The sequence below is a fragment of the Solenopsis invicta genome, chromosome 2, assembly GCF_016802725.1.
Source record: "Solenopsis invicta isolate M01_SB chromosome 2, UNIL_Sinv_3.0, whole genome shotgun sequence".
Classification (NCBI taxonomy): Eukaryota; Metazoa; Arthropoda; class Insecta; order Hymenoptera; family Formicidae; genus Solenopsis; species Solenopsis invicta.
In genome coordinates, this window is record NC_052665.1 from 14,056,004 (window position 1) to 14,077,274 (window position 21,271).

At 40.2% G+C, this 21,271-nt stretch overlaps 3 protein-coding genes across 5 annotated transcripts; all 3 read left to right on the forward strand.

The window, feature by feature from the left end:
- Positions 1–1,080: 1,080 nt before the first annotated feature.
- Positions 1,081–8,733, forward strand: LOC105197528 (cuticle protein). Its single transcript, XM_039445797.1, has 5 exons — positions 1,081–1,475; positions 4,676–5,140; positions 7,419–7,622; positions 7,974–8,171; positions 8,489–8,733. The coding sequence occupies exons 1-5, from the start codon at positions 1,143–1,145 to the stop codon at positions 8,576–8,578; spliced, it is 1,290 nt and encodes a 429-aa protein (XP_039301731.1). The 5' UTR covers positions 1,081–1,142; the 3' UTR covers positions 8,579–8,733.
- LOC105197385 lies at positions 3,632–5,709 on the forward strand. 2 transcript variants are annotated; one of them, XM_039458755.1, is made up of 3 exons: positions 3,632–3,716; positions 4,676–5,175; positions 5,419–5,709. In XM_039458755.1, exons 1-2 carry the CDS (start codon positions 3,705–3,707, stop codon positions 5,144–5,146), a joined length of 483 nt encoding a protein of 160 aa, XP_039314689.1. In that variant the 5' UTR covers positions 3,632–3,704; the 3' UTR covers positions 5,147–5,175; positions 5,419–5,709. The 2 variants fall into 2 exon arrangements, with proteins under 2 accessions (XP_039314689.1, XP_011162000.1); XM_011163698.3 differs by having other exon boundaries at positions 4,676–5,709.
- A 2,505-nt stretch (positions 8,734–11,238) lies between the features above and the next one.
- On the forward strand, positions 11,239–20,664 carry LOC105197529. Of its 2 annotated transcripts, none has more exons than XM_039446264.1 (8): positions 11,239–11,544; positions 13,861–14,140; positions 14,318–14,488; positions 14,781–15,893; positions 16,435–17,196; positions 17,267–17,645; positions 18,132–18,489; positions 19,756–20,664. In XM_039446264.1, exons 2-8 carry the CDS (start codon positions 13,862–13,864, stop codon positions 20,111–20,113), a joined length of 3,420 nt encoding a protein of 1,139 aa, XP_039302198.1. In that variant the 5' UTR covers positions 11,239–11,544; position 13,861; the 3' UTR covers positions 20,114–20,664. The 2 variants fall into 2 exon arrangements, with proteins under 2 accessions (XP_039302198.1, XP_025986900.1); XM_026131115.2 differs by having other exon boundaries at positions 11,251–11,544; positions 17,480–17,645.
- Positions 20,665–21,271: the final 607 nt, after the last annotated feature.

A 21,271-nucleotide genomic window follows, 5' to 3' on the forward strand; every position in this document is an offset into this window, starting at 1 on the left:
AGAACAACGTATGAGTCTTTCGTGGAACAAAACCACCCTACTGTCGAGAAAGAGAGAGAGAGAGAGAGAGAGAGACAAAGAGAAATCCGCGAACAAGGCGACCCGGCTCGTAAATCGTTGCAATTCATAAGCATTAAAATGGGGTAAAGTACCAAGAGGGAGAGAAGCGTTGCCTTCTAAACGACCAAAGTCAGGGCAAACAACCTGGAAGCGTCCTTTTACGCGAACGGGTTAACGATTTTAACTGAGACCCCGTCGGTCTAACTACACTGACGCGTACTTTAATTGTTTAAATATCGTTAACGAGGTGCATCTCAAATATAATAAATTATACAATCGCAAGAGAGCAAAGTTCGACAACAAAATTGCCCGCGTGTTCTCTAACCGACGTAATCAATGGAACGACTATTATCGTCACGTCTGTATACGTCGAAAATTAATCGAGGAAGTGACAAGTTGAACGTCGTTGTTGCCCGAGGCAATTCAAGCTCGTATTTTGGGTCCGTCGATCAGCCCGAAAGCCAATATGTACACGCACTAAATTGCTTAATAATTACGTATGATTGTTCCGGATACGGCTAAACTGTCGAGAGTTTGATGATCGATAGTCGAGGCTATGTCATTGAACTTCTCTGTCCAGGCATCGTGTATGAAGAGAGCAAACAAAGAGAGCCCGCGGAGATAAGGTCACCGACAGCTATGGCTGCCCTTTCGAAAATTTGCCGCGTCCTTCTCGGACAAACAAAACGATGATCGACAACCGCGCGTCTTCGTCGAGGCTACGTATGTCACACGAGGGTACCTCGTCGACGAAATAGCGGCGGTGAAGGGTCCGCGAGTTGAGGCCATGAACGATCAGGCAGTCCTTGGCAGTGCTCTTCCAACAAGTGGCCGACGCAACATGAACAAAAAAAAAAGAAAAAAAAAGAAAAGAAAAAAAAGAAAGACCGAGCAATCGCGATACGAGCGACGTGAGGAAGGCAACAGGAACCTGTAGCCGCGACGGGACCGGGTGGCCCGTGTGTGCGAGAGGTGGGAGAGGTCAACCCTGACGAATATAAAGGGTCCTAGACGCCGCGTTCAGGCATCACTCGCTCTTCAGTGTTTCGCCGAAGTCCGAAGCAACGAACCAAGAGTACACCATGTACAAGATCGTCGCTCTCTTCGCTCTGCTGGCTTGCGCCACGGCCGCACCGGCACCCGGCTACCTGGCGGCGCCCGCCCTCCACGCGGCGCCGATCGTCGCGGCGGCGCCCGCGGTCGCGGTCGCCCACACCGTCCCGGTTGCCACCAGCTACGCCAACACCTACAAGGTGTCTGTGAAGAGCCCGCTCGTGGCCGCCCCGGTCGCCTATACCGCACCGATTCTGAAGACCGCGCCTGTTGTCGCCGCTGCACCGGTCGTCGCTGCCCACCCCGTCGTCGCCCATGCCGCACCGCTCACCTATGCTGCCCATGCTCCCATCGTCGCTCTTCATTAAGAACGGATAATCGTTCGTTAACCACCTTTCGCCCGTCTCTCTCAACAAGATGACAATTGACACGCCGACTGTGAAGACGTCCTTTGTTATCCACTTGGACGCGTAACACGATTCATCGGAACGACCAATCGAATCGACCGCCGAATCATCGATCAATCAGGCACCTTGACTAAACACTTGTACTGGCCTGTCCACACGGTCGAACGACCGATCGCTACGATTAATCAATAAAGTTACAATTTCTGCCTTTAAATAAATGCGCGTTGTTTAGTTCTTATTTTTATCTAAGATCCTTCAATTTAATTAAAGAATTAATATATACCCTTTCATTATTTTGGAGGGAGAGAGAGAGAGAGAGAGAGAGTCGTCTTTATATTTCGTTACCTCGTAATATTACCACAAAAAATCCTCCTTCATTCCTTGTACATAATGGAATCTTAGAACAGTCTCGCTAAATAATATAACACATTATTGTCGAAGCTGAGCGCGAACTTAACGCATTCTATCGTCGGGTTCTCATGGCGCTGTGCCTAAAGAACTAATTCCTCCGTATCACGTAGAACCAGAGCTTATCGAGGATCGTAGATTTTTCCTCCTCGCGCAGTCTCGGAAAATTCGAGCTTCCTTTTTCGCACGGACGATCGGCAAACAGCGGAGCGTCGTGATCACGGGGTGATCTCGTTCTTATAATTTCTTCTTATTTCAGTACACAACGCCACGCCCGCATGGAGTAGGTACGTCCACCTACGTTACGTCCTACCTATCCGTTTACGTGAGGCTTTTCGCAAAATAGGATTTGGAACGACTCGATGAAAACTGTTTACCGACTTGGCGATCAACGGTTGTTTGAGTTTCGGCTTTGGCCCCTCCCCGCTTTCCCGTCGCGGCACTCGCGAAGCGAAACTTCGCCGCGCACCGTCGGGTCACGTATTGAATATATTTACAGGGAACATACAAACCCGCCCCATGCACTTTTCACGAACCTAACTTCCTAAATTCTTTACGGGAGCTTTAAAAAAGTCCTCGTGAGAAGAAGAGGGGAGTTTGGCGAATTATTCAATATCGCACCTACGGTTTCGCGCAGGAAAGCAGTAGAGAGTGTCTATACGTATGCCGCTGCATACGTATCGGATGTGTCGAATTCAGGAAAAAAACTCGAACATTTTATCTCAGAAAGTAATTAGGATAGAATATAACTTCGTTATAGTGAAAATGATAACTTTATGAAATTGTAAATTTAGATTGAGGAAAGATTGAGAAATTAATGATTAAAAAATTACTTCTTCAAGGTTCATTTTGTTTCAACAGAACCATTGTTTTTTCTTTATCATAACTCGCCAATGACTTACGAAAAATTGATTAATCTCACTTTAATTACTTTCATTTCTCAATTGCGACATTGTTTTTATGTCGAAAATCGCTGTCCTTAATGCTACACACCCAGTAGAAATTGATAAATGAGATCATTAAGATTAAGCGCGTTTTCGGCCGTAATTTCACGCCTGAGTGCTTTTTGTTGCGTTCCTCCGAGGAGTACCCACTCCTGGCTCGTTTCGCTGTGGCGTAATGTGCTTATTGTTACCAGAAGGCGAGGAGTAAAAGTAAAGTCTCAAGATCGCGAAGCCCCTTTGTTCGATCGTCAAGTGTACCGCACAAGCTCACGGCAATGACAAAAAGCTTAACGCCTTCAGAACCAACAACCGACAAAAACATAATCCGTATATTCCTCATCACCCTCGATTTTCGTAACACAAATCTGTTTCACAATCATTTTGATGTCGTAACTAGTAATATTCGTGTTTTAATACTTTGAAGTTATTTCTCTCTATACGTATTTATAATTATATTTCTAAATCTTGTATTTATTGGTGTAAGAAAGCCTTCAAAACGAAAAACATTCTCCTTAAAACAGAACTTTCAAGGTTCAGGGGAATATCTCTCGGCCCCTCCCGATAATCCTTAATATTTTACGCGAACAAAGAAATACGTTCACAGGAATGTATTTTACACACGTATATATTTTCAGACAAGAACGTGCCTTCGGCGCATTGAATATATTCTTCGACACATCCTATAGACTAGCAGGGCGTTGAATTCTTATTGCACGGACCTTGAAGGTCTCTCGAAGATCACGGAAGCGCTCTCCTATATAAGCATGCGTAGATCCGCGTGCGTGCAGATCAGTCCCAGGTTCTGATCCAAAAGTAGTGAAAACCCATCGTCATGTTTAGGCTGGTAAGAAATCGACGTTTCTTAACTTAGCGCTACTTAGCAAAGCGAAAAATCCAAATTTTTCTCTCAAGTAAACCAATTGGCAATCGTCAAGATGATTAATTAAAAATAATTATATATATAGAAAACTTAATAAATATTTTAATAATAACTTCATAAATTAGATATATACATAAATGTATATATGTATGTAAAATATTTAATGACAAATAACGAGTATTAACGGATTATTTGACAATTATTCCAATAATACACAAATATACAAAGAACAATTTTATTGTGGTACCTAAAAATTTAGCTAGATACGGATCAGAAAACAATTAAATGTTAAACTGTTAAAATAATTATGTAAAGCATTCAAGGATGATGAACTGCTGCAAAAAGTTTGACATTCTAGCAACTAGCTTAAACGTCCAATATAAACTTTGTTATGATTCAACGTAATTATTTTTAGATCTGTACTTTAGCAAAATTGTTTTATCTGTGTATATATATATATATATATATATATATATATATGTAATTATTTTTATAATTATAAATATTTCATACATATACGCACACTGTTACAAATGTCATGAAATTCAATGTATATTTTCAAGTTACACAAGTACATTAAATTTAATGTATCTATTACTGAAAAGCATGTGCATGAAGTGCACTTTTAACAATATGAAATTTTATTAAAGTACCTGCTTGAAATTTGCTTCCGTTACAATACATAAAATTTTGCTGCGTATTTTTAACAGTGTATACGTACGTATGTATATAGCGAGTATTAATGGATTAAATCCAATAAAGCTGGCAATCGTTATTCTGAGCACACTTTGACAACAGAAAGTCCGAGTTTCCGATCTGCCGCGAATGTAAAGACGGTTGGAAAATATTGACGCCGCCGGCGTTCCATTCTTCCCGAGATCATCCGGAGGTTTCATATCCGCGGCAAACGTTCTCTTTCGCAGGTGGTTATTTCCGTTCTGGCGAGCATCGCCGCGGTGCAATGTGGAACCATTCTCACGCCCGTCATCGGCAAGCTCGTTTCTGAGAAGGTCGTCGAGGCGCACGGCAACAGCGTGGTGCACCCATCGCCGTCGCTGGTGGCCGCGGCTTCACCGGCGTTGCTGAGATACGCGGACGTCGCGTTGGTGCAACAACCGGTCGCCGAGATCGTGCAGCCGGTGGCGAAGGCCTCCCTGGTCGCCGAGAAGACGATCGAGGCCCACGGACACCAAGTGATCCACGACGCGCGTCCGTTGGTCGCGGTCGCGAAACCTTTGGCAGCCGTCGAATCGCATGTCGCGCTACCTGCCTTTGCCACTCGCGAAATAGCCTACGCGCCACCGTACTATTCACCATATTACTCGGCGTATCCTCAACAGCTGCTCGCCGAGAAGACCGTGTCCAGTTACGGGCATAGCATTCAACACGTGTAATAATCACCGGGCGAAGTCAAACACGAATGGTAATTCTAAAGAGCACGCATGGATTTACAGAGTTAAAGCTGTAAGTTCTTTCACGTGGAGTCTTTCGCTGAAGTAAAATATGCGATCCCGCTTTAAGAATATTTCATTTAAAAAAAAAAATGTTATCTTTGAATAGAAAATTTTTCTATTTCATGTAGGTTTCATTAGAAAAATTGAAAAGATTAAAGACTGTCAATCCTAGTTGGGCTCGTTAGAGTTAAAGGATCATTTTTCTGTATCAGCTTTTGCTCGCAATCGCGGGAAACCGTTCATCCGAAGCACATCATCATTCTCGATCACTTTGGTAAATCACTCATCAAGAACTATCCTAAATTCGAGAACCGTGTTCGCGCGTGACTCGACAAATGGGTTGAAACTGGCAGTCTTTGGCCTGGGAAAGAGGCCAGTTAATCACGTTTGTCAACAATTTGTATGTACAAAACCAAAAGAAAAAAAAAGAAAAAACATTGTATTGGACGTACTCGACTCAATGTAAAATCCACAATAAATTTTCACGCATTTTCATATCCAGACATACATATTTAACATTACCAATTAAGGAGTAAAGTGGCGTTCAAAAGTTATTCCCTTCTTTATCCAAACCATTTGTTGCGTATACAATAATTTTGTTCTACCACAGTTACATCTATATCTAATTAATTAGTAATAAAAATCCAATATTTGTGTTATACCTTTATTAGTGATACTTTCTCGATAAGTGAGATTCATGTTTGCAAATTATATAGATCTGCGTCGTCCTGTCGACGAGTTTGTTGCTCGATCAATGGTACAATATACCTCGATATAAATTGCTCGACGCGCTATCGCCTTCGAAGGTATATGCACGCTTGGATCCTCAAGGTCTCGGGTGAATGAACCGCGAGTATTGCTAATGGCCTCGGTATCTCTGGTCTACGGTGCGTCGTAAGGCGTTGTAAAGCATCGTCTGATCACGCTTGTATATCCGAGGAGTCGCGTACTTCGCCTATCGAATCTCCACGCGTCTCCCTTTCTTAAATCACGGCCCATTCTACATGGACACCGGGGAATGTATATATGTACAACGTACGCACGTATACTAGCCGAGGAAAATACCGATGGGAGAATTGCAGCGAAAACGTACGTGCCGCGTCCGAGGGACGTGGATCGATAATTGAAAAATGCGAAGTCGAAGGGCTCTTGCAACAGGATTGTTTCTGGAAATAGAAAGAAATAGAAATGGGAGGTAATGGAAGGAACGTTCCTCGGGACAAAGCATTATTCTTATCGATATACTGTTGTGCCGTGCGCGTTTTAGCCCGTTATATATTTAACGAAACGTAATGCGAACAGAAGGAAAACCGCACTTTAATTTTTGTTAAAAAGATCTATACTATCTCCAGGATTTTTAGATTATTAAATATTTTCCTGGATGAAAATGGAAAAACAATATTTGAGGTGATCTATTTTTCATAATAAATCTTTTATGATGTTTTAAGATGCTTGCATCAAAATATTATGCTTGTCAATTTAATCTGTAATCTTACAATGAGAAAATAATGCTGTAATATGAATTAAAACGTAGTTTGATTCAATTAAACGTCGAATCATGGGCTGTCATTAATATATGTAGTCGTAAATATAGTATATAAGACGTAATTTAAAAAGCCTCGGGCACGCCAGGTTTTTTTTACATGTTTTAAAAAAGTTTAGAATTTACGTGAGTTTAGAGGAAAATACTGTTGTGTTTTTTTATGTCTAATAAAATACCTGGCTAATTGTATAATCTAATCTTTTTTTGGAACAGTTTAATTTAAAAACATGTTTTTAGTATAAGATAGACTAATATGGAACATTTTTTTAAAAAAGGGTTTTTGTTAAGAATTTTAGAAGACTATACGACATTTTTTTTAGACCTGGCGTACATTTTTTCTTTTAAAAAAAAAAAAGATTTTTGTTAGGTTTCCAATTTTTTGTGATTTTATGCGATTTTAAAATAATTTTGATTTTTTAATAAATTTGAAATGACTTCAAGTAATTTTAAATTGATTTCTTAAAGATTTGATGTCAAAGTGGCTGATTTCTGATTTCAAATTGATTTCTAATTGATTTCAATGATGATGGGTGCATGATTGATTTTGTGAGCGAGTAATGAATTTATTGATTGCGAATGTAGATTATGGTTGATGCAGAAGTAGAATATAATGCAGGCGATCGGTGCATCCCGAAGCCAGGATGCATCACGTCGTAACTATATGTATAGCCATTCCCGTCCCTGAGACCAGGGAGGAATGCGGTGGTACGGCAGTTAGGAACTTTTGTAGTGCCGGACGAGTCTACTTTTTACGGTATCCCTCGAGACTTCTATAAGTACGAGCAGACCAAGCTGGCGCGCGCACTTATACGAAGTATCGTTCCCGTGTACATCCGCGCAGAATCCTCGCCTGAAGTCGTCATGCTGCGATTCGTAAGTAAATCTGGCATCGCGCGCGGAGTGCACAGTGCATCCGTAACGAATATCGAACAGATTCAAAATCGTCATAATTTTCATAAATTATCGCGATCGCACCTATCGCGGTTTCTGCGGGCCTACGAGCCCCGAGTCGTCGCAATTCGCCTTTATTTGCTGAAAGGATGCGCTCGTTTATCGCCGTTAGGAGCGCGGAGGCAATGTCTTCCCGCGGCGATATTTGCCTCACGTAGACTCATTTGCTTCGCGCGGTTCAACGGTTACTTATATTCGCCGACGTGCCCCGCGCGCCCAAGTTTTCCAATTTAAATAAGAAGCGAGCTTCTCCCGCACGACGATTACTTGCAGATCCTGCTCGCTGCTCTCGCCGGTCTGGCGTGGTCCGCGCCAGCGCCGGCACCCAAACCACTCACCCTCGTCTCCGAGCTGAAAACCCCGGCGTCAACCGCCAAGCTCACGCCGCTGGTGGCGCCGATCGCGCCGATCGCAACCCCGGTGATCGCGCCGGTTTCTCGTCTCGCCTACGCCGCACCAGTTCTTCCGCAGGTAAGTATACCGAAGCTATCCAACTGCAGATTTTCGCGTTCGGTATTTGAAAATCGACTCACGCGTTGCAAAAACGTTTGATTTCCGAAAGTAGCGCGAGCTGCCGATAGTTTCGATTCGAGAATCGAGCTAGCGTTCGCAAGCGTTTACATTTAAATGATTGACTTTTACGAATATCTTATATATTATTCGAATTTACATTTTTACGCAATCTTTTTTCTCTATTTCATTTTGCGTTTCTCGCGAATCCCCGAATCGCGTCTCCCTCCAAGAAATCGAGATACGATTTTCTTATATTGTTTTTTGTTGTTACCTAGATATCGCCGTACGCTTATTATTCTGCGCCGATCGCGGAGATCCCGTCGAGTTACTCGATCGAGCAACATGGGTACCATATTACCTACTGACCGCAAAAATCATCGGACCGGTAGCCGTCGACCTCAGTAAAGCCCATGTGGAAGTATGCGTAGCAGCTCGCAGCTTGTCTCCTCATCGATAATCATCATCGATAATCATCTATCGTGTAACCTCATTCACGCAAAAAAAAGAGAACTTGATGAAAGTCGATGTGTTTATTTTCTAAAACCTTATTCTCTTTCTCCGCCTTCTCTTCCTCGACAACCGCGAAGAAATTATACATAGTCATAGCTGATCCTCTTTATATATCGCGTCCCCCTTTGTCTCGTAGAACGGATTACTAAGTTTCTTCTCCCTTAAAAAATTCTTACAGTTTGCATTAAAATATTGGAGGATGCATTTCGAAAGAATCTTAACGATCAGGCGCGCAATTATTGTCATCACGTGAAGTTATTGTCTGTGTTATTCGCCGCTAAATCGAATCTATTTGCATTCCGAGGCAGAAAGAAGAAAACGTAGAAGGATATCTGAATTGGGTCAAGACAATTCACGCGCGGTTAACACGCGCGATCCGCGACACGAAATTCCCAGTGTTACGAAAGGCCTCGGAAAATCCCTGTTACGTAACGACGCAGTGCGTGGTCTGTGAAAGGAAATCGACATCGTTGTGATCACCGATACGTGACAAGAGAGAAAAAGTAGATCGCGCTTTGAGGATCCCAGTTCCCGTTTCGAATCCGAGTGATTCATCCCTCCGAGAGCCGAAACGGCAAAAATTGAAAAATTTTCACGTAAAAATTCTTCCGAATTTGCGGAATCGCATAACTTCCTCGCGGTGAAAAACTGCGAGATTCGATTGGACGAAAAAAACTCCCGGGAGAGCCCAAACGCGATGGAAATCGGAAAAGTTCATTGATGCAATCGCGACCCTTCGAAATACCCGAGAATACTTTCTCCCGGATCCAGTGAGCCTAATTATTTACGAGATACAGTTAGCTCGGCGATGCGTTTAAACCCTAACACAGCAAACTCTTTTTTTTACCACTACGTATATCGTAATCGCGTTCTGATTGATGACCGTAATACGATACTCGTTTTCTCACAACGATACGGAGGCGTCGTCGCCCGTCGAAGCACGCCTCTTCACTTTCTATTGCGACTGAGAGTGAAAATTGCTATTTTATATCGAACCCGATGATCCAAGAAGTCAAGGTCGATGCACCTCACGAGCGTGAGAAGAAAGTATCCGGATCCAGTTTTTACACTTTACATCCTCTATTGTAACGGTGTCATTTTGGGAGACGAGAGATGAAAGAAGAGATCTTTTTGCAACTTGAACGCGGATAATATGATTCTACGAATTTGATCAAAGAAAACAATGTTACATCACCCGGATCACCATAAAAATAATCTAGGCTAATGACCCTGAATTTATAGACTCCGTCTTCGCAGTACACGATTGCAAAACCAACATCAAAATTGGTGTTGCATCCTTTAATCAAATCCTAGACAAATTTATTATTTGATATCGCAAGGTAACCTCGGCGAGATGACTTGAGTAAGTAGTAATTTTTACGCAATCTCATTGACGTAAAACTTAATTATGTGAGGTACGTATAATTCATTCACCAAATGTTCATTAAGTAACAACATTTGTATGTGTATATACTCTCTTACGTAACGTCAAATCTACCACAGGAAAACCCACTCGGGATTCTCCAGGAATTGTGTGGCAAACTAATTTTACGAAAGACCAGGCAAATCACCTTCTTCGTGCCTGATGACATTTTATCCTCATTTCTTTGTTTCCAAGAAGCAAGCTTAATTTATACAGAGAATATTAAAATTTCAGGATAGTTTTTAATTGTTTTCTTTTTTTACTAAAAAAAAGTTTTTTATGTTGAAATAATTTTTTTGATAATAAATATTAGTTGATATTAGTACCTATAAAATAACTTATTTTTAAACTTGAGAAATCTTTTCTTCTCATCAAGGAAAAATGATATTAAAATAAATATATTTACTTCAACAGAAAAAAATTTTTTTCAGTGTAGTTACGTAGCTAGCACCTTGCGCGCAATAATTACTAAAAATATTTTCATTCAATTCTCTTTACATATATTTCAATATTATAAATATTAAATGGTTTTTTATACAATGAATGTGATCGCAACCAGTCATGAAGCAAATCAAATATTAATTTAGTGTAGCACTTTTGTATTAGGAGTTAATGGAAATTTTTAATCAAATACTGCAAATGTTGAATTAAGATATGTACTTAATAGAAATTGTATTAAATATGCCATTGTGTTATTTTCGCAATATAGGATTATGGATTATTCTGTGTAAATTCTTTCTGAAGCCTCAATATATTTTTCAACAGTACCGTATTGGAGTTTATTGTATTCTTTGTGTTTTTCCAATAGAATAAATATTTTAAATACTATCGAAAGAATAACAAGTGTAATGTGAAATGCGATTTGCTGTATGTGTGTGTGTGTGTGTGTGTGTGTGTGTGTGTATATGTATATATATATATATATATATATATATATATATATATATATATAATTTCTCAATTACGTGAATAGTACATTGACAATAAAACGTCACGGTGTAGTAAAAACGAAAAAATAAAAAATAAAAGAAAAAATTTATGTGCCGAAAAGATGAAGCTGACGTACTTATTCGAGATACGCGTTACGTTGCTCGAGCTACGCTTTTTTTCAGGATCGCTTTGTTTTTACAATCTGCCTGAAGAAGCGTCACGAAGACGGATGTCCGCTTGTAGTCGAATGACTCACGCATCTACCCCACCGGTGGTTCACGCGACGGGATCAGCATCCCCGAAAGGGACGGCTTGTATATAAGATTCGTGACGACTTCGGTAAAAGCACAGACCGAGACGTCGTACACGGAGAAAGTGTTCGGCTAGAGAGCGAGAGTCCCAGTATAAGACGTAGTCGCGAACCGAGAAAATCAGTTCATCGCCGGTACAACTGGAGACAACGATCAGGTATGTATTTTTAAATAACTAACAATTTTTAATATTTTTAAAAATTCAAGATTACCTTCTTGTTGCTATAGTAAAATGTAATTTTATAAAAAAAAACTGTTTAAATGTAAAAATTTAATTAACAATTATAAAAGTGCTTAATTTAATATAAGAAAAAAAAATTTTTTTTATAATAAAAAATTTCCATGTGTTCCGAGATTAATATTTATAAATTATTTTATTAGTTACAAAATTAACTCTATAGAAGCAAAATGATCATAATCATTGAAATAATTATGAAAATAATCCTTTCCCCCCCCAGTAAATATTCAAATGTTTTCAAAATAATGCTAACGTGCTTTTAACTGTAAATCAAATGTAATAACTAGTGAAAAATGGAATGGAATCTCATGTTTAATCATACAGTGACTTATTGCCTGATCTAAAGTAGAGAGGTTCCATTATTTTTCAAAGGGAAAAATATTTTTCCGCGCCCGACGACGAAAGAGCGATCGCGGCAAGAAACATTTTTATCGATTACCGATTGACCGAGGCAATATAATATTTGCATACGCTCACTGATATTTGTTTAATAATTGGAGAATTTAGATTTCTCCAATATATTTCTTCAACGCGCAGATATATGTATCTCATATAGAACAAAAAGAAAATACTTTATCGAAATTACAAGTGAAAAGTGTTCACCTACGTGTGTCGATCTATCGTGGAATATATAAAAACTTTCTCCTCTTTAAATGCCACCTTTGCTTTGTCCTTATGCAGATTCGCAGATTTGTCAAGCGTATCTGACACACCATTGTATACTAAAAACGTATTATCCTACATTCTGCTGCGAATCTTTAAGAGAAAACTTTCGATGATCAGTTTTTATTTGACTGTCTGATTTAAATCGGGAAAAAAACATGAAACTTTTAGACATCGTTTTACTTGGAAATTTTGGGATTTTTTGTACTTAATAGATTTTATTTTTTACTTTCAAAAAAAACGAAATAAAGGAAGCAAATTTAGCAATGTAGTTTCAATTAGATAATAAAAATAGAGATGCTAGACGAATAGCTATAAAACATTTAATGAGCCGACTGATCTAGGACGAGTTGATTATTTTTCTATTGTCAGCCTACTTCGAGATAATTGATTTATTGCAAGAAGCAAGAGATGAGGAAATACTTAAACAGAATATAAAGCCGATCGCGTTGCTCGCAACTTAGGTATCACAGAAGAAGCTACGGTGCACGAATGTCATAGAGTATTAATGCGAATTCGCGATCTAATAAGATGTTGAGGCAAGTGGAAAGTAAAATATCAAAATTATTTGCACGTACACAACACGTAACCACTTTCACTGTCGTAGGCGGTAAATGAAAGACGCGTCGAGACGCGTTATGTATGTACACCTTTGCCAAATGTAGCGCGGTTCTAGTTTGAAACTCGCATATTAATCAAAACTCTAAAAAATACTCTATCTCGTTCGTTAAATCGCATGTGGAAACGGTTTGCCTAATTTAAATTTTAAATCGCCTCGCCCTACGTCATATCGTATTTGTTGTTACGCAATTGCTTTCCCCTCGTGTTGACGAAGCGATTTCGGGAAGAATAAAATAATACAAGATGTGCTCAGTTAAAGACGTCACGTTTTACGAACCGGCCAAACGACTTTCACCCAACTTCCTCTCGCTTTCGTTGGTCCCTTCTCACAAAGTTTAATTATACATGTATACATCTTTATACAAGATGGCTTGAGCCGGTCCGGTACCGTTACCGGAAACCGGTATCTACACGCAGGTGAGTAAGAGTGTTACTCCGATGAGGATTTTACTTTCTCGAACAATCAAAAACATTGAAAGATTTTAGAGTAGAATTGTATGGATAATTCTATTGAAGACCAAATACGCGTATCCTTCGCACGATTTTGACCCAATTTCAAATCGAAGTAGCTGTTCCCCAGTCGTGAACAATAAAACCGAATGGAGAAAGGCAAGATGCACTTTCACGTGGATACATGCTCGGCACTCACGGAGAAATTGTTGAGAGATCCCCCGAGAGATCGATCAAGAAGAAAATCGTCAGACACTTAACGTCAAGGATTAAATTAAAATAATTTGGTGAAAATAGTAACAAGAAAAGTAAAATAATTAAAGTTAAATTAAAGTATATAATAAACTATAATCATATATAAAAAAAAATGAATTCTAATAATAGCAATTTGATCAAAATTATGAATTAAAATCAATGAAAAATAAAGTAAAAAAAACCTAATTTATCTATTGATCGAAAAAAATAAACACAAAACTAAGTCTTTGGTTTTTTTTTTTATAGGATGAGGACCCAGTTCATCCTGATAGCTTGCTTGGCAATAGCAAGACAAGTACTTGGTACTCAAGTATACGAGACACCGAATGACTCTTCGCAACAATGGCAACCGTGGAAGAATCAAGATTTAATCGAAACGCCGAAAGGAGAGCAAGAGACGTATCAACCTCTCAAATTCGATGGCTCCAATGACGCGCAACAAAAAGAGTCGCAACAACCATTGTTTTACAATGCGAATATTCAATCAGGCGCCAGTGGGGTAGCCGATGTCGTTAGCAAGCAATCGGTAAGAATATTTTTCAAAATATTTCCAAAAATTTGACGTTAAAACATTACAAAGATAATTAAGATCAAAAATATAAATTTTTGATAAAATGCAGTCTCATATTTAAAACGTGCATTTCAAAGATATAATAATAATAAATTTATAAATTTACGAATTTGTTTACATACTTAATTATAGATTGATTCTGTGATCGACAATATTCTCGTATCTAATCGACAAGGCCGCAATCTTGAGGGATACGATGAAATCTACTCTGATCCTAACGTAAAAAATGCTCTGCAGATTGGCAATGATACGATCGCACGTACTTACATCAGGGACAAGCTCTGCTCCCTCGGACTGATGAACGTGAGTATAAGTTTTAGAAGTTGATTATTTCTTAATCGATTGGAATATAATTAGCATTTTAAATTTCTTTTCAAAGTTTCAGAAGTTCGAAAATTACTTGACTATATATGTTTGAATTTATACGTCGTTTTTTATAAATATTATTAATATAAGTGTAATAATAACGTTACTTGGACTTTTTTCCTATTTAATTCACAAGTACGTACAAATTCTTGAAAACACAAAAATTGTGTTTTTTGTATTAGACCAAGACTCAACACTTTTATAAAAATGCGTTAATTATCTTCTACAGTGTGAGGATACGGAAGGACGACGCCCTTACTATTCTCCGCATCGTGATATTTATCCGCACGACGTTATCTACGCTCAACCGGTGACCATCAAGCCGGTAGGTCATCCACTCCCAGCTATACCTGTGAAACGGCCTTACGGTTCAGCGAAACCTGTGCCGCTGCCTCCGAGTTTCGGTCCCCCATTGGGACCCAACGTTTATCCTGGACCTCCGCCGACGTTCGGTAGACCTCCACCTCCCAGTTTCATAGGATCTTATCCTGGATACAAGAAACCCGGTCTTCCTCCCCCGTTCGTGTCCAAACCCATATACGAACACGGCATCGGCATCGATTCCGATTTCGAGGACAAGTTCATCGATAAGAAGCAGGTGGTTTTGCACCAACCGAGTTCCTCGGGAGTTCAACAACACGTTCATCATCATTATCATCACGGGGAGGCCGGTGGCATCGCGCACAACCCCGCCGGGATAGTCGGGGTCGCGTCGTCTCCGTTGGGTGGTAGCGGCCTCGGCAGTTATGGTTACGGAAGTGGCGGTACTTACGGCGGTACGATCAATGATTTCGAGGATTACAAGAAAGCGTTCAAGATCAAAACGCCCACGAGTAACAGCGGCCCGTCGTTCTCCTCGTCTGTGAAGGGTTACGCCGATCGTTATCCCACTTATGAAAAACCGAACGGCAAACAGTTCTCTTTGGGAGGACAGTTCGGTGCCAATAATCAATTTGTGGGAAACGGTGATTACGATGGCGATTTCAATAACGGCGCTGATAACAGTTTCGGTTCCACGTCGTACGAGGATTGCGTATGCGTACCCTACGATCAATGCGCCACGATCAATCACGTGGGTCGTAAGGACGATCTCTACTTGGCAATCGATCCGCGCAATCTCGACAAAGATATCGAGGCTGAAACTGTCGAGGTAGTCATCACCGACGGTAACGGCACAATGAGCGTTGTCAGGGTGCCCAAGGGAGTGAACGAGACCGAGCAGATCGAACAGACGAAAAACGAAGGGACGAAGGAAGCGGTCGGGAAAGAGGAAGCTACAAAGCGCAGCAGTAGGGACGTCAAGCACGTTACCAAGAAGGACGACAAGCCAGAGATACAAGAAGTAAGTTGACACGGGCTGTTTCTCTCGCTTTTCTTGCGAGTTGCGGGCGGACGATGTGACAATCCATGTATAAATTATCAAACTTCGATCATGATATTTAGATTAGAGATTACAATCCAGGTTAAAAATTAGTCGGAATTCGACGCATCGGAAGCTCAACTCGTATATTGATTAAGCTATCGAACGTGAAAAATGCATGCTACTTACAGTAAATATATAGCGTAAATATATTGTTCTAACACGTATCACTCAGTTTGACACGCTCAGTCAGTCGGTTCGTCTTAGACCACGCAACCACGCGATCAATCGTTCGTACTAGAAACGATTGATTAGAAGCCGTTGTAGCGGAGGACATCGGAACTCGTGCGATCTGAGTCAAACGAAAGCTAACAAAGCGCGAGCGAGTATGAGAGGAAAAGCAACGAAAGTCTCTGCTATAATCAACGTGCGAATTCTCCCGAAAAAAAAAAAAAACGGGATCGGGATGAGACGGAAAGAGAAAGGCAGGCTTCGGTGAATTTGTTCGACTCTCTCTTTGCAGAGACTGACGATAGGAACCGGCAATCTGGACACCTCGAAACTGAACGTGAGGCCGACTTGGGGCGTCAGTTTCGGCCTACCGCAGACCGGTGGTGTCGGTCCGATCGCGCCCCACCCTGCTAATCCCCTGGGAATCGCGGGGTACACGCCGGGCTACGGGCTGGTCGGCGGACAGGGCATAAATCTAGGCCCGGTCGCCGTGAATCCGCTCGTAGCGGTGCAGGTCACCAAAGACGAGTACGGCGAGAAGATCGTCAAGCCTTACGTGAATCTCCACGTAACGCCCAATCCAGGACTTATTCACAAGCTAGGCCATCTCCTGGCCTACAAGAAATACGGACTGTACGGCGGTCATTACGACGGTCATTATGGCGGGCATCACGGTATTTACGCTCCTCATTATCACACACATCACGAGAGACCGATCTATCATTACCCGTCGTCGAGACCGCCATTCTACCCGTCACACGAACCGATCTACCACAAGCCTCACGGCGGATACTATCCCTCGTACTACAAGGACGATAACGATGATTACGATGACTACGATTATTCGGCTGATTATCAGGATGATTACTATAGAAACGCTCGCGCGAGAAACACGTCGACGTCGACGAGAGGTAGACAATTCTCGACGAAGGATTTGCCGAAGGCTTCACCGCAAGGACTGGCCGGCGATGAACGACAACAGAACAGCGGAAAGATTACCTTCTCGGACAGACGGAGACGCGACACGACGGCGTTTAGCGAAACGGCGTCGGAGGTAAGGACACGGTCGGTTGGTCTGCTCGCTCTGCTGAACAGACTTAACCGTTACAATAACGAGGTTATAGAGCCGCTGTAAAGCGGCTGAGGCCGACGAGCGGATGACTCGGGACGACGATCGCGCGGTGATACCGACTCTGCGAACTTACGAAACGCGGGACTGTCAAACTGAGCGGTGGCGTATAGCACAGATAGAAGTTGAGAACACGATAAGTAGAACTCGTCGGGCGGGCTCGTCGAGACGAGATCAATTGATACCGATGATCCTTTTCTATCCGCAGAGACGATACGGACGACCGCCACTTTGTGGTTCTCATCACGTCTGCTGCCAGAGATCGCACATAATAGGCGCACGCCCGCAACCCGGTCAATGCGGAGTTAGGAACACACAGGGCATCAACGGCCGTATCAAGAACCCGGTCTATGTCGACGGAGACTCTGAATTCGGTACGCGACTCCTAACGCAATTTATTGAATAGATAGCCTTTGCAGAAAACGACTGTCAATGGTCGAGTTAGAGACGTTTCGAAGAAATATCCGCGTCTTGGGAATATTAACTTGGAAAGCACAAAAGGTTGCTCTCTCTTTTGTTATATAATTTCAAGAATAACTGATATTATTACTTTTCGGTCACAAGTTTATACATACGAATGTATATTTAATGAGAAACATTTCCCAATGTAAATCATCTCGTTACAAATTTAATATTACTACTACAATATTAAATTTTAAGCGTTAATTTTTTTAACGTTGTAAATACTTAATATATTACACAATACTTCATATATTACAATTTTACTACTTAACAAATTGATATTATTTAATATATCTTTCACATATAAATTTTCATGTATAAATTATAAATATCAAATGTTAAATATCTCATTGAATATTAAGTAATAGTATTGTTACATTAAATCTTTCCTGACTTAGGTGAATACCCGTGGCAAGTGGCTATTCTGAAGAAGAACATCACCGACAGCGTTTACGTTTGCGGAGGTACTTTGATCTCGCCCCGACACATCATCACCGCCGCTCATTGCATCAAGACCCACGCCGGTCGTGGTCTTCGTGCACGATTAGGCGAATGGGACGTGAATCACGATAACGAGTTCTACCCCTTCATCGAGCGTGACATCGTGAGCGTCTTCATACATCCCGAGTTCTACGCCGGCACTCTTGATAACGACATCGCTATTTTGAAGTTGGACCATGACGTCGATTTTGCAAAGAATCCTCATATTAGTGCCGCCTGTTTGCCAGATAAACTTGATGACTTTACTGGAACGAGGTGCGTATTACACGTAATAAATTACAAAACGCGACAGATCATCGCGAAAAAGTTATTAAAAAAATTGTTTACTGGTATCCGCAAAAATTTTTTTCTAAAATTCAAGATTAGTGTAGTCTTATGATTCTCTAAATTTGCTAGAAAAATAGTTTATCTCAATACAACGACGAAAAAATTCCACACAGAGAAAAAATTAGTATCAAATCAGCAATCATATCTTCATATATAAACAAAAGTATAAAATTTTGAAAAAATTTGATAGTTTAAAACAGATATAAGTATAACTTGCTTACACGAAGAAACAAAATTTTTCATGTAAGAATCAACTTGCTTCATGTAAATAAGTTATATCCGTTTAAGATTATTAAATTCTTGCAAAAAGATTTCTCCTGTTTATATATGAGAATATAATTGTCGCTTTAATGATTTTCTTTCCTATGCAGATATACGTTAAATTTGTGAATTAATTTTTTTGACATATTTCTAAAATATTTTTGGATAGAATATCCTATACTTTTTAAACTGAAAAAAGTTTTGTGCGTTTAAGTAAATTTAAGTACATTTATTTTAATATAATTTCTTTTATTTAAATAAATATTAGTACAAAATAATTTTTAAACTTAAGAAATATTTTTTAAATCAAGGAAATAATGTTAAACAAATATATTTACTTGAACATAAAAATTTTTTTTTTAGTGTATACAGTTATTGTAAGCTATAGTATAATTCCATTTTTTTAATATAATTAAAAGAGAACATTATATTATAGCTTTATAATAGCTGCATTTAGTCTTTAATATGATATTTCTTGTTTATAATACAATAACATTTCCTTTGATATAGAATGAACTAAGAATTTAACAAATTTTAAAGTTTAAAGCACACACGATGAGAATTTTCTATTAGAATTTACCCATAAAATCATGGAGTAATATGGACATCGAAGAATTTTAATATAATTTTAGTAAAATTCTTTAATATCCATGTTGTCTTACTATTTTACCATAATTTTAAAGGTAAATTCTGAGAAAAATTTTTCTTTGCGTAGCGTTACCAAATATAACAACGCAATTAAATAATTGTCATTTGTTTTTTGTAAATGTTCAACATCGTATAGAAAAACCGCGGAAGATTTCAAGAAAAGAATTTAAGAAATTCCCGTTATTAAAAGTCAAATAACTGCAAACCGAAAACTCTTCCAACTGGACTCTCGCTCGTAAACGCGACTTTAATTGAAATCTAACGAACGATCATAATGTACGGCAGGTGTTGGACCACCGGGTGGGGCAAGGACGCTTTCGGCGATTACGGAAAGTACCAGAACATACTGAAGGAGGTGGACGTACCTGTCGTTAGCAATCATGTGTGCGAGCAACAGATGAGGCGAACGCGGCTGGGACCAGGCTTCAATCTGCACCCGGGCTTCGTCTGCGCCGGCGGTGAGGAAGGCAAGGACGCCTGCAAGGGCGACGGTGGCAGCCCGATGGTCTGCGAGCGTCACGGCCGCTGGCAGTTGACCGGCGTCGTCTCCTGGGGCATCGGTTGCGGCCAGGTGAACGTACCTGGCGTCTACACGCGCGTCTCGTACTATCTCGACTGGATCCGCCAGATCGTCAATTACTGAAGAAACAAGATTCCCTCAAAATTGTATTCGACGCAAAAGAGACTTGGCGAAATTTTATTTCTTAATTATTTCTAAATTATTTCTATATTAATTTTTAAATTAAACGCTCTTCGTCGTTCGGCGAAATCGGTGATGATAGCTCGCGATATTTTTACTTCGTATATATATAGAAAGAGGCATATTTATATGTATTATATTTATACTAAAACGTGGCTTAATTCTATGAGCGAAATTCGCTCGAGGTGGATTTCGATTCAAAGCGGAGATACTCGTTAAAATCAATTCCCGTCTCAAGACAGATTTCTTTCCCCCTTTGTTTTTATTGTGATTTAAACACACCTAACTTATTGTACATAGGTAGATCCAGATCGTGCGCCACAGTCGCACGATCTCGGCGCCATTTGCGCACCGGCTAGTAGCAAGCGTACACGGCACGCAATTCGCGAAGTGTGATTCGAGCGTTCGGATCGTCGAGTAATGCATTTTCTTTGCAACACAGCTTATACGTATATATATATATTTATCGGTTTAATAAATAACTTACACACGTACTTCTATATCTTTTTTTGTAACTGCTTGTTTTGTAACCCAGTCGACGCGTCCCGCTGAAAAACTGCTCGCGCGCGGGCACATATATGACACTCCATTAAATGTGTTAACTCTCAAGCTGGAGGTTTATTTGAGAGTTAACATTCATTTGAGTGTCATTTCGTACATAAGTGTATTTTTTGTAAAGGTATACTCCGACCTGCAATCGGCTTTTTGTCGCAAAAGTTAAAATAATTAAATATCTATAAATATACTGAGAGCGAAAGAAGATGCCCAAGCAGAACAACAAGTCAAAATGACATTAAAGTGATTTACAATTGTGTCAAAATGACATTAAAATGAATCGTAATTGATTGAAAAGTGACTTTTAATGATCATTTTGCAGTCACTTTGACATCATTTTGACGTCTTGATGACTCCCTGTTCTGCTTGGGTGACGATTCAAAAGTGCTCTAAACGCCACAGGCGACAGTGTATCTCGAACACTCTCCGAAACGTACATACCTTTAGATTTATCTCGAGTAAATAGCCGGCGACGCGCATTTCCGCACATTCTACGACGGTTGGAGTTTCGAGAAATCACGCTTCCGAGAATCCTGAAATTCTTGA

Coding starts and splice junctions, on each gene's coding strand:
- LOC105197528 (XM_039445797.1), top strand. CDS start 1,143: ATGTACAAGATCGTCGCTCTCTTCGCTCTGCTGGCTTGCGCCACGGCC. Junction 5,141..7,418: donor ACGGGCATAGCATTCAACAC/GTGTAATAATCA, acceptor CTATATGTATAG/CCATTCCCGTCCCTGAGACC. Junction 7,623..7,973: donor AAGTCGTCATGCTGCGATTC/GTAAGTAAATCT, acceptor GATTACTTGCAG/ATCCTGCTCGCTGCTCTCGC.
- LOC105197529 (XM_039446264.1), top strand. CDS start 13,862: ATGAGGACCCAGTTCATCCTGATAGCTTGCTTGGCAATAGCAAGACAA. Junction 14,141..14,317: donor ATGTCGTTAGCAAGCAATCG/GTAAGAATATTT, acceptor ACTTAATTATAG/ATTGATTCTGTGATCGACAA. Junction 15,894..16,434: donor ACAAGCCAGAGATACAAGAA/GTAAGTTGACAC, acceptor CTCTCTTTGCAG/AGACTGACGATAGGAACCGG.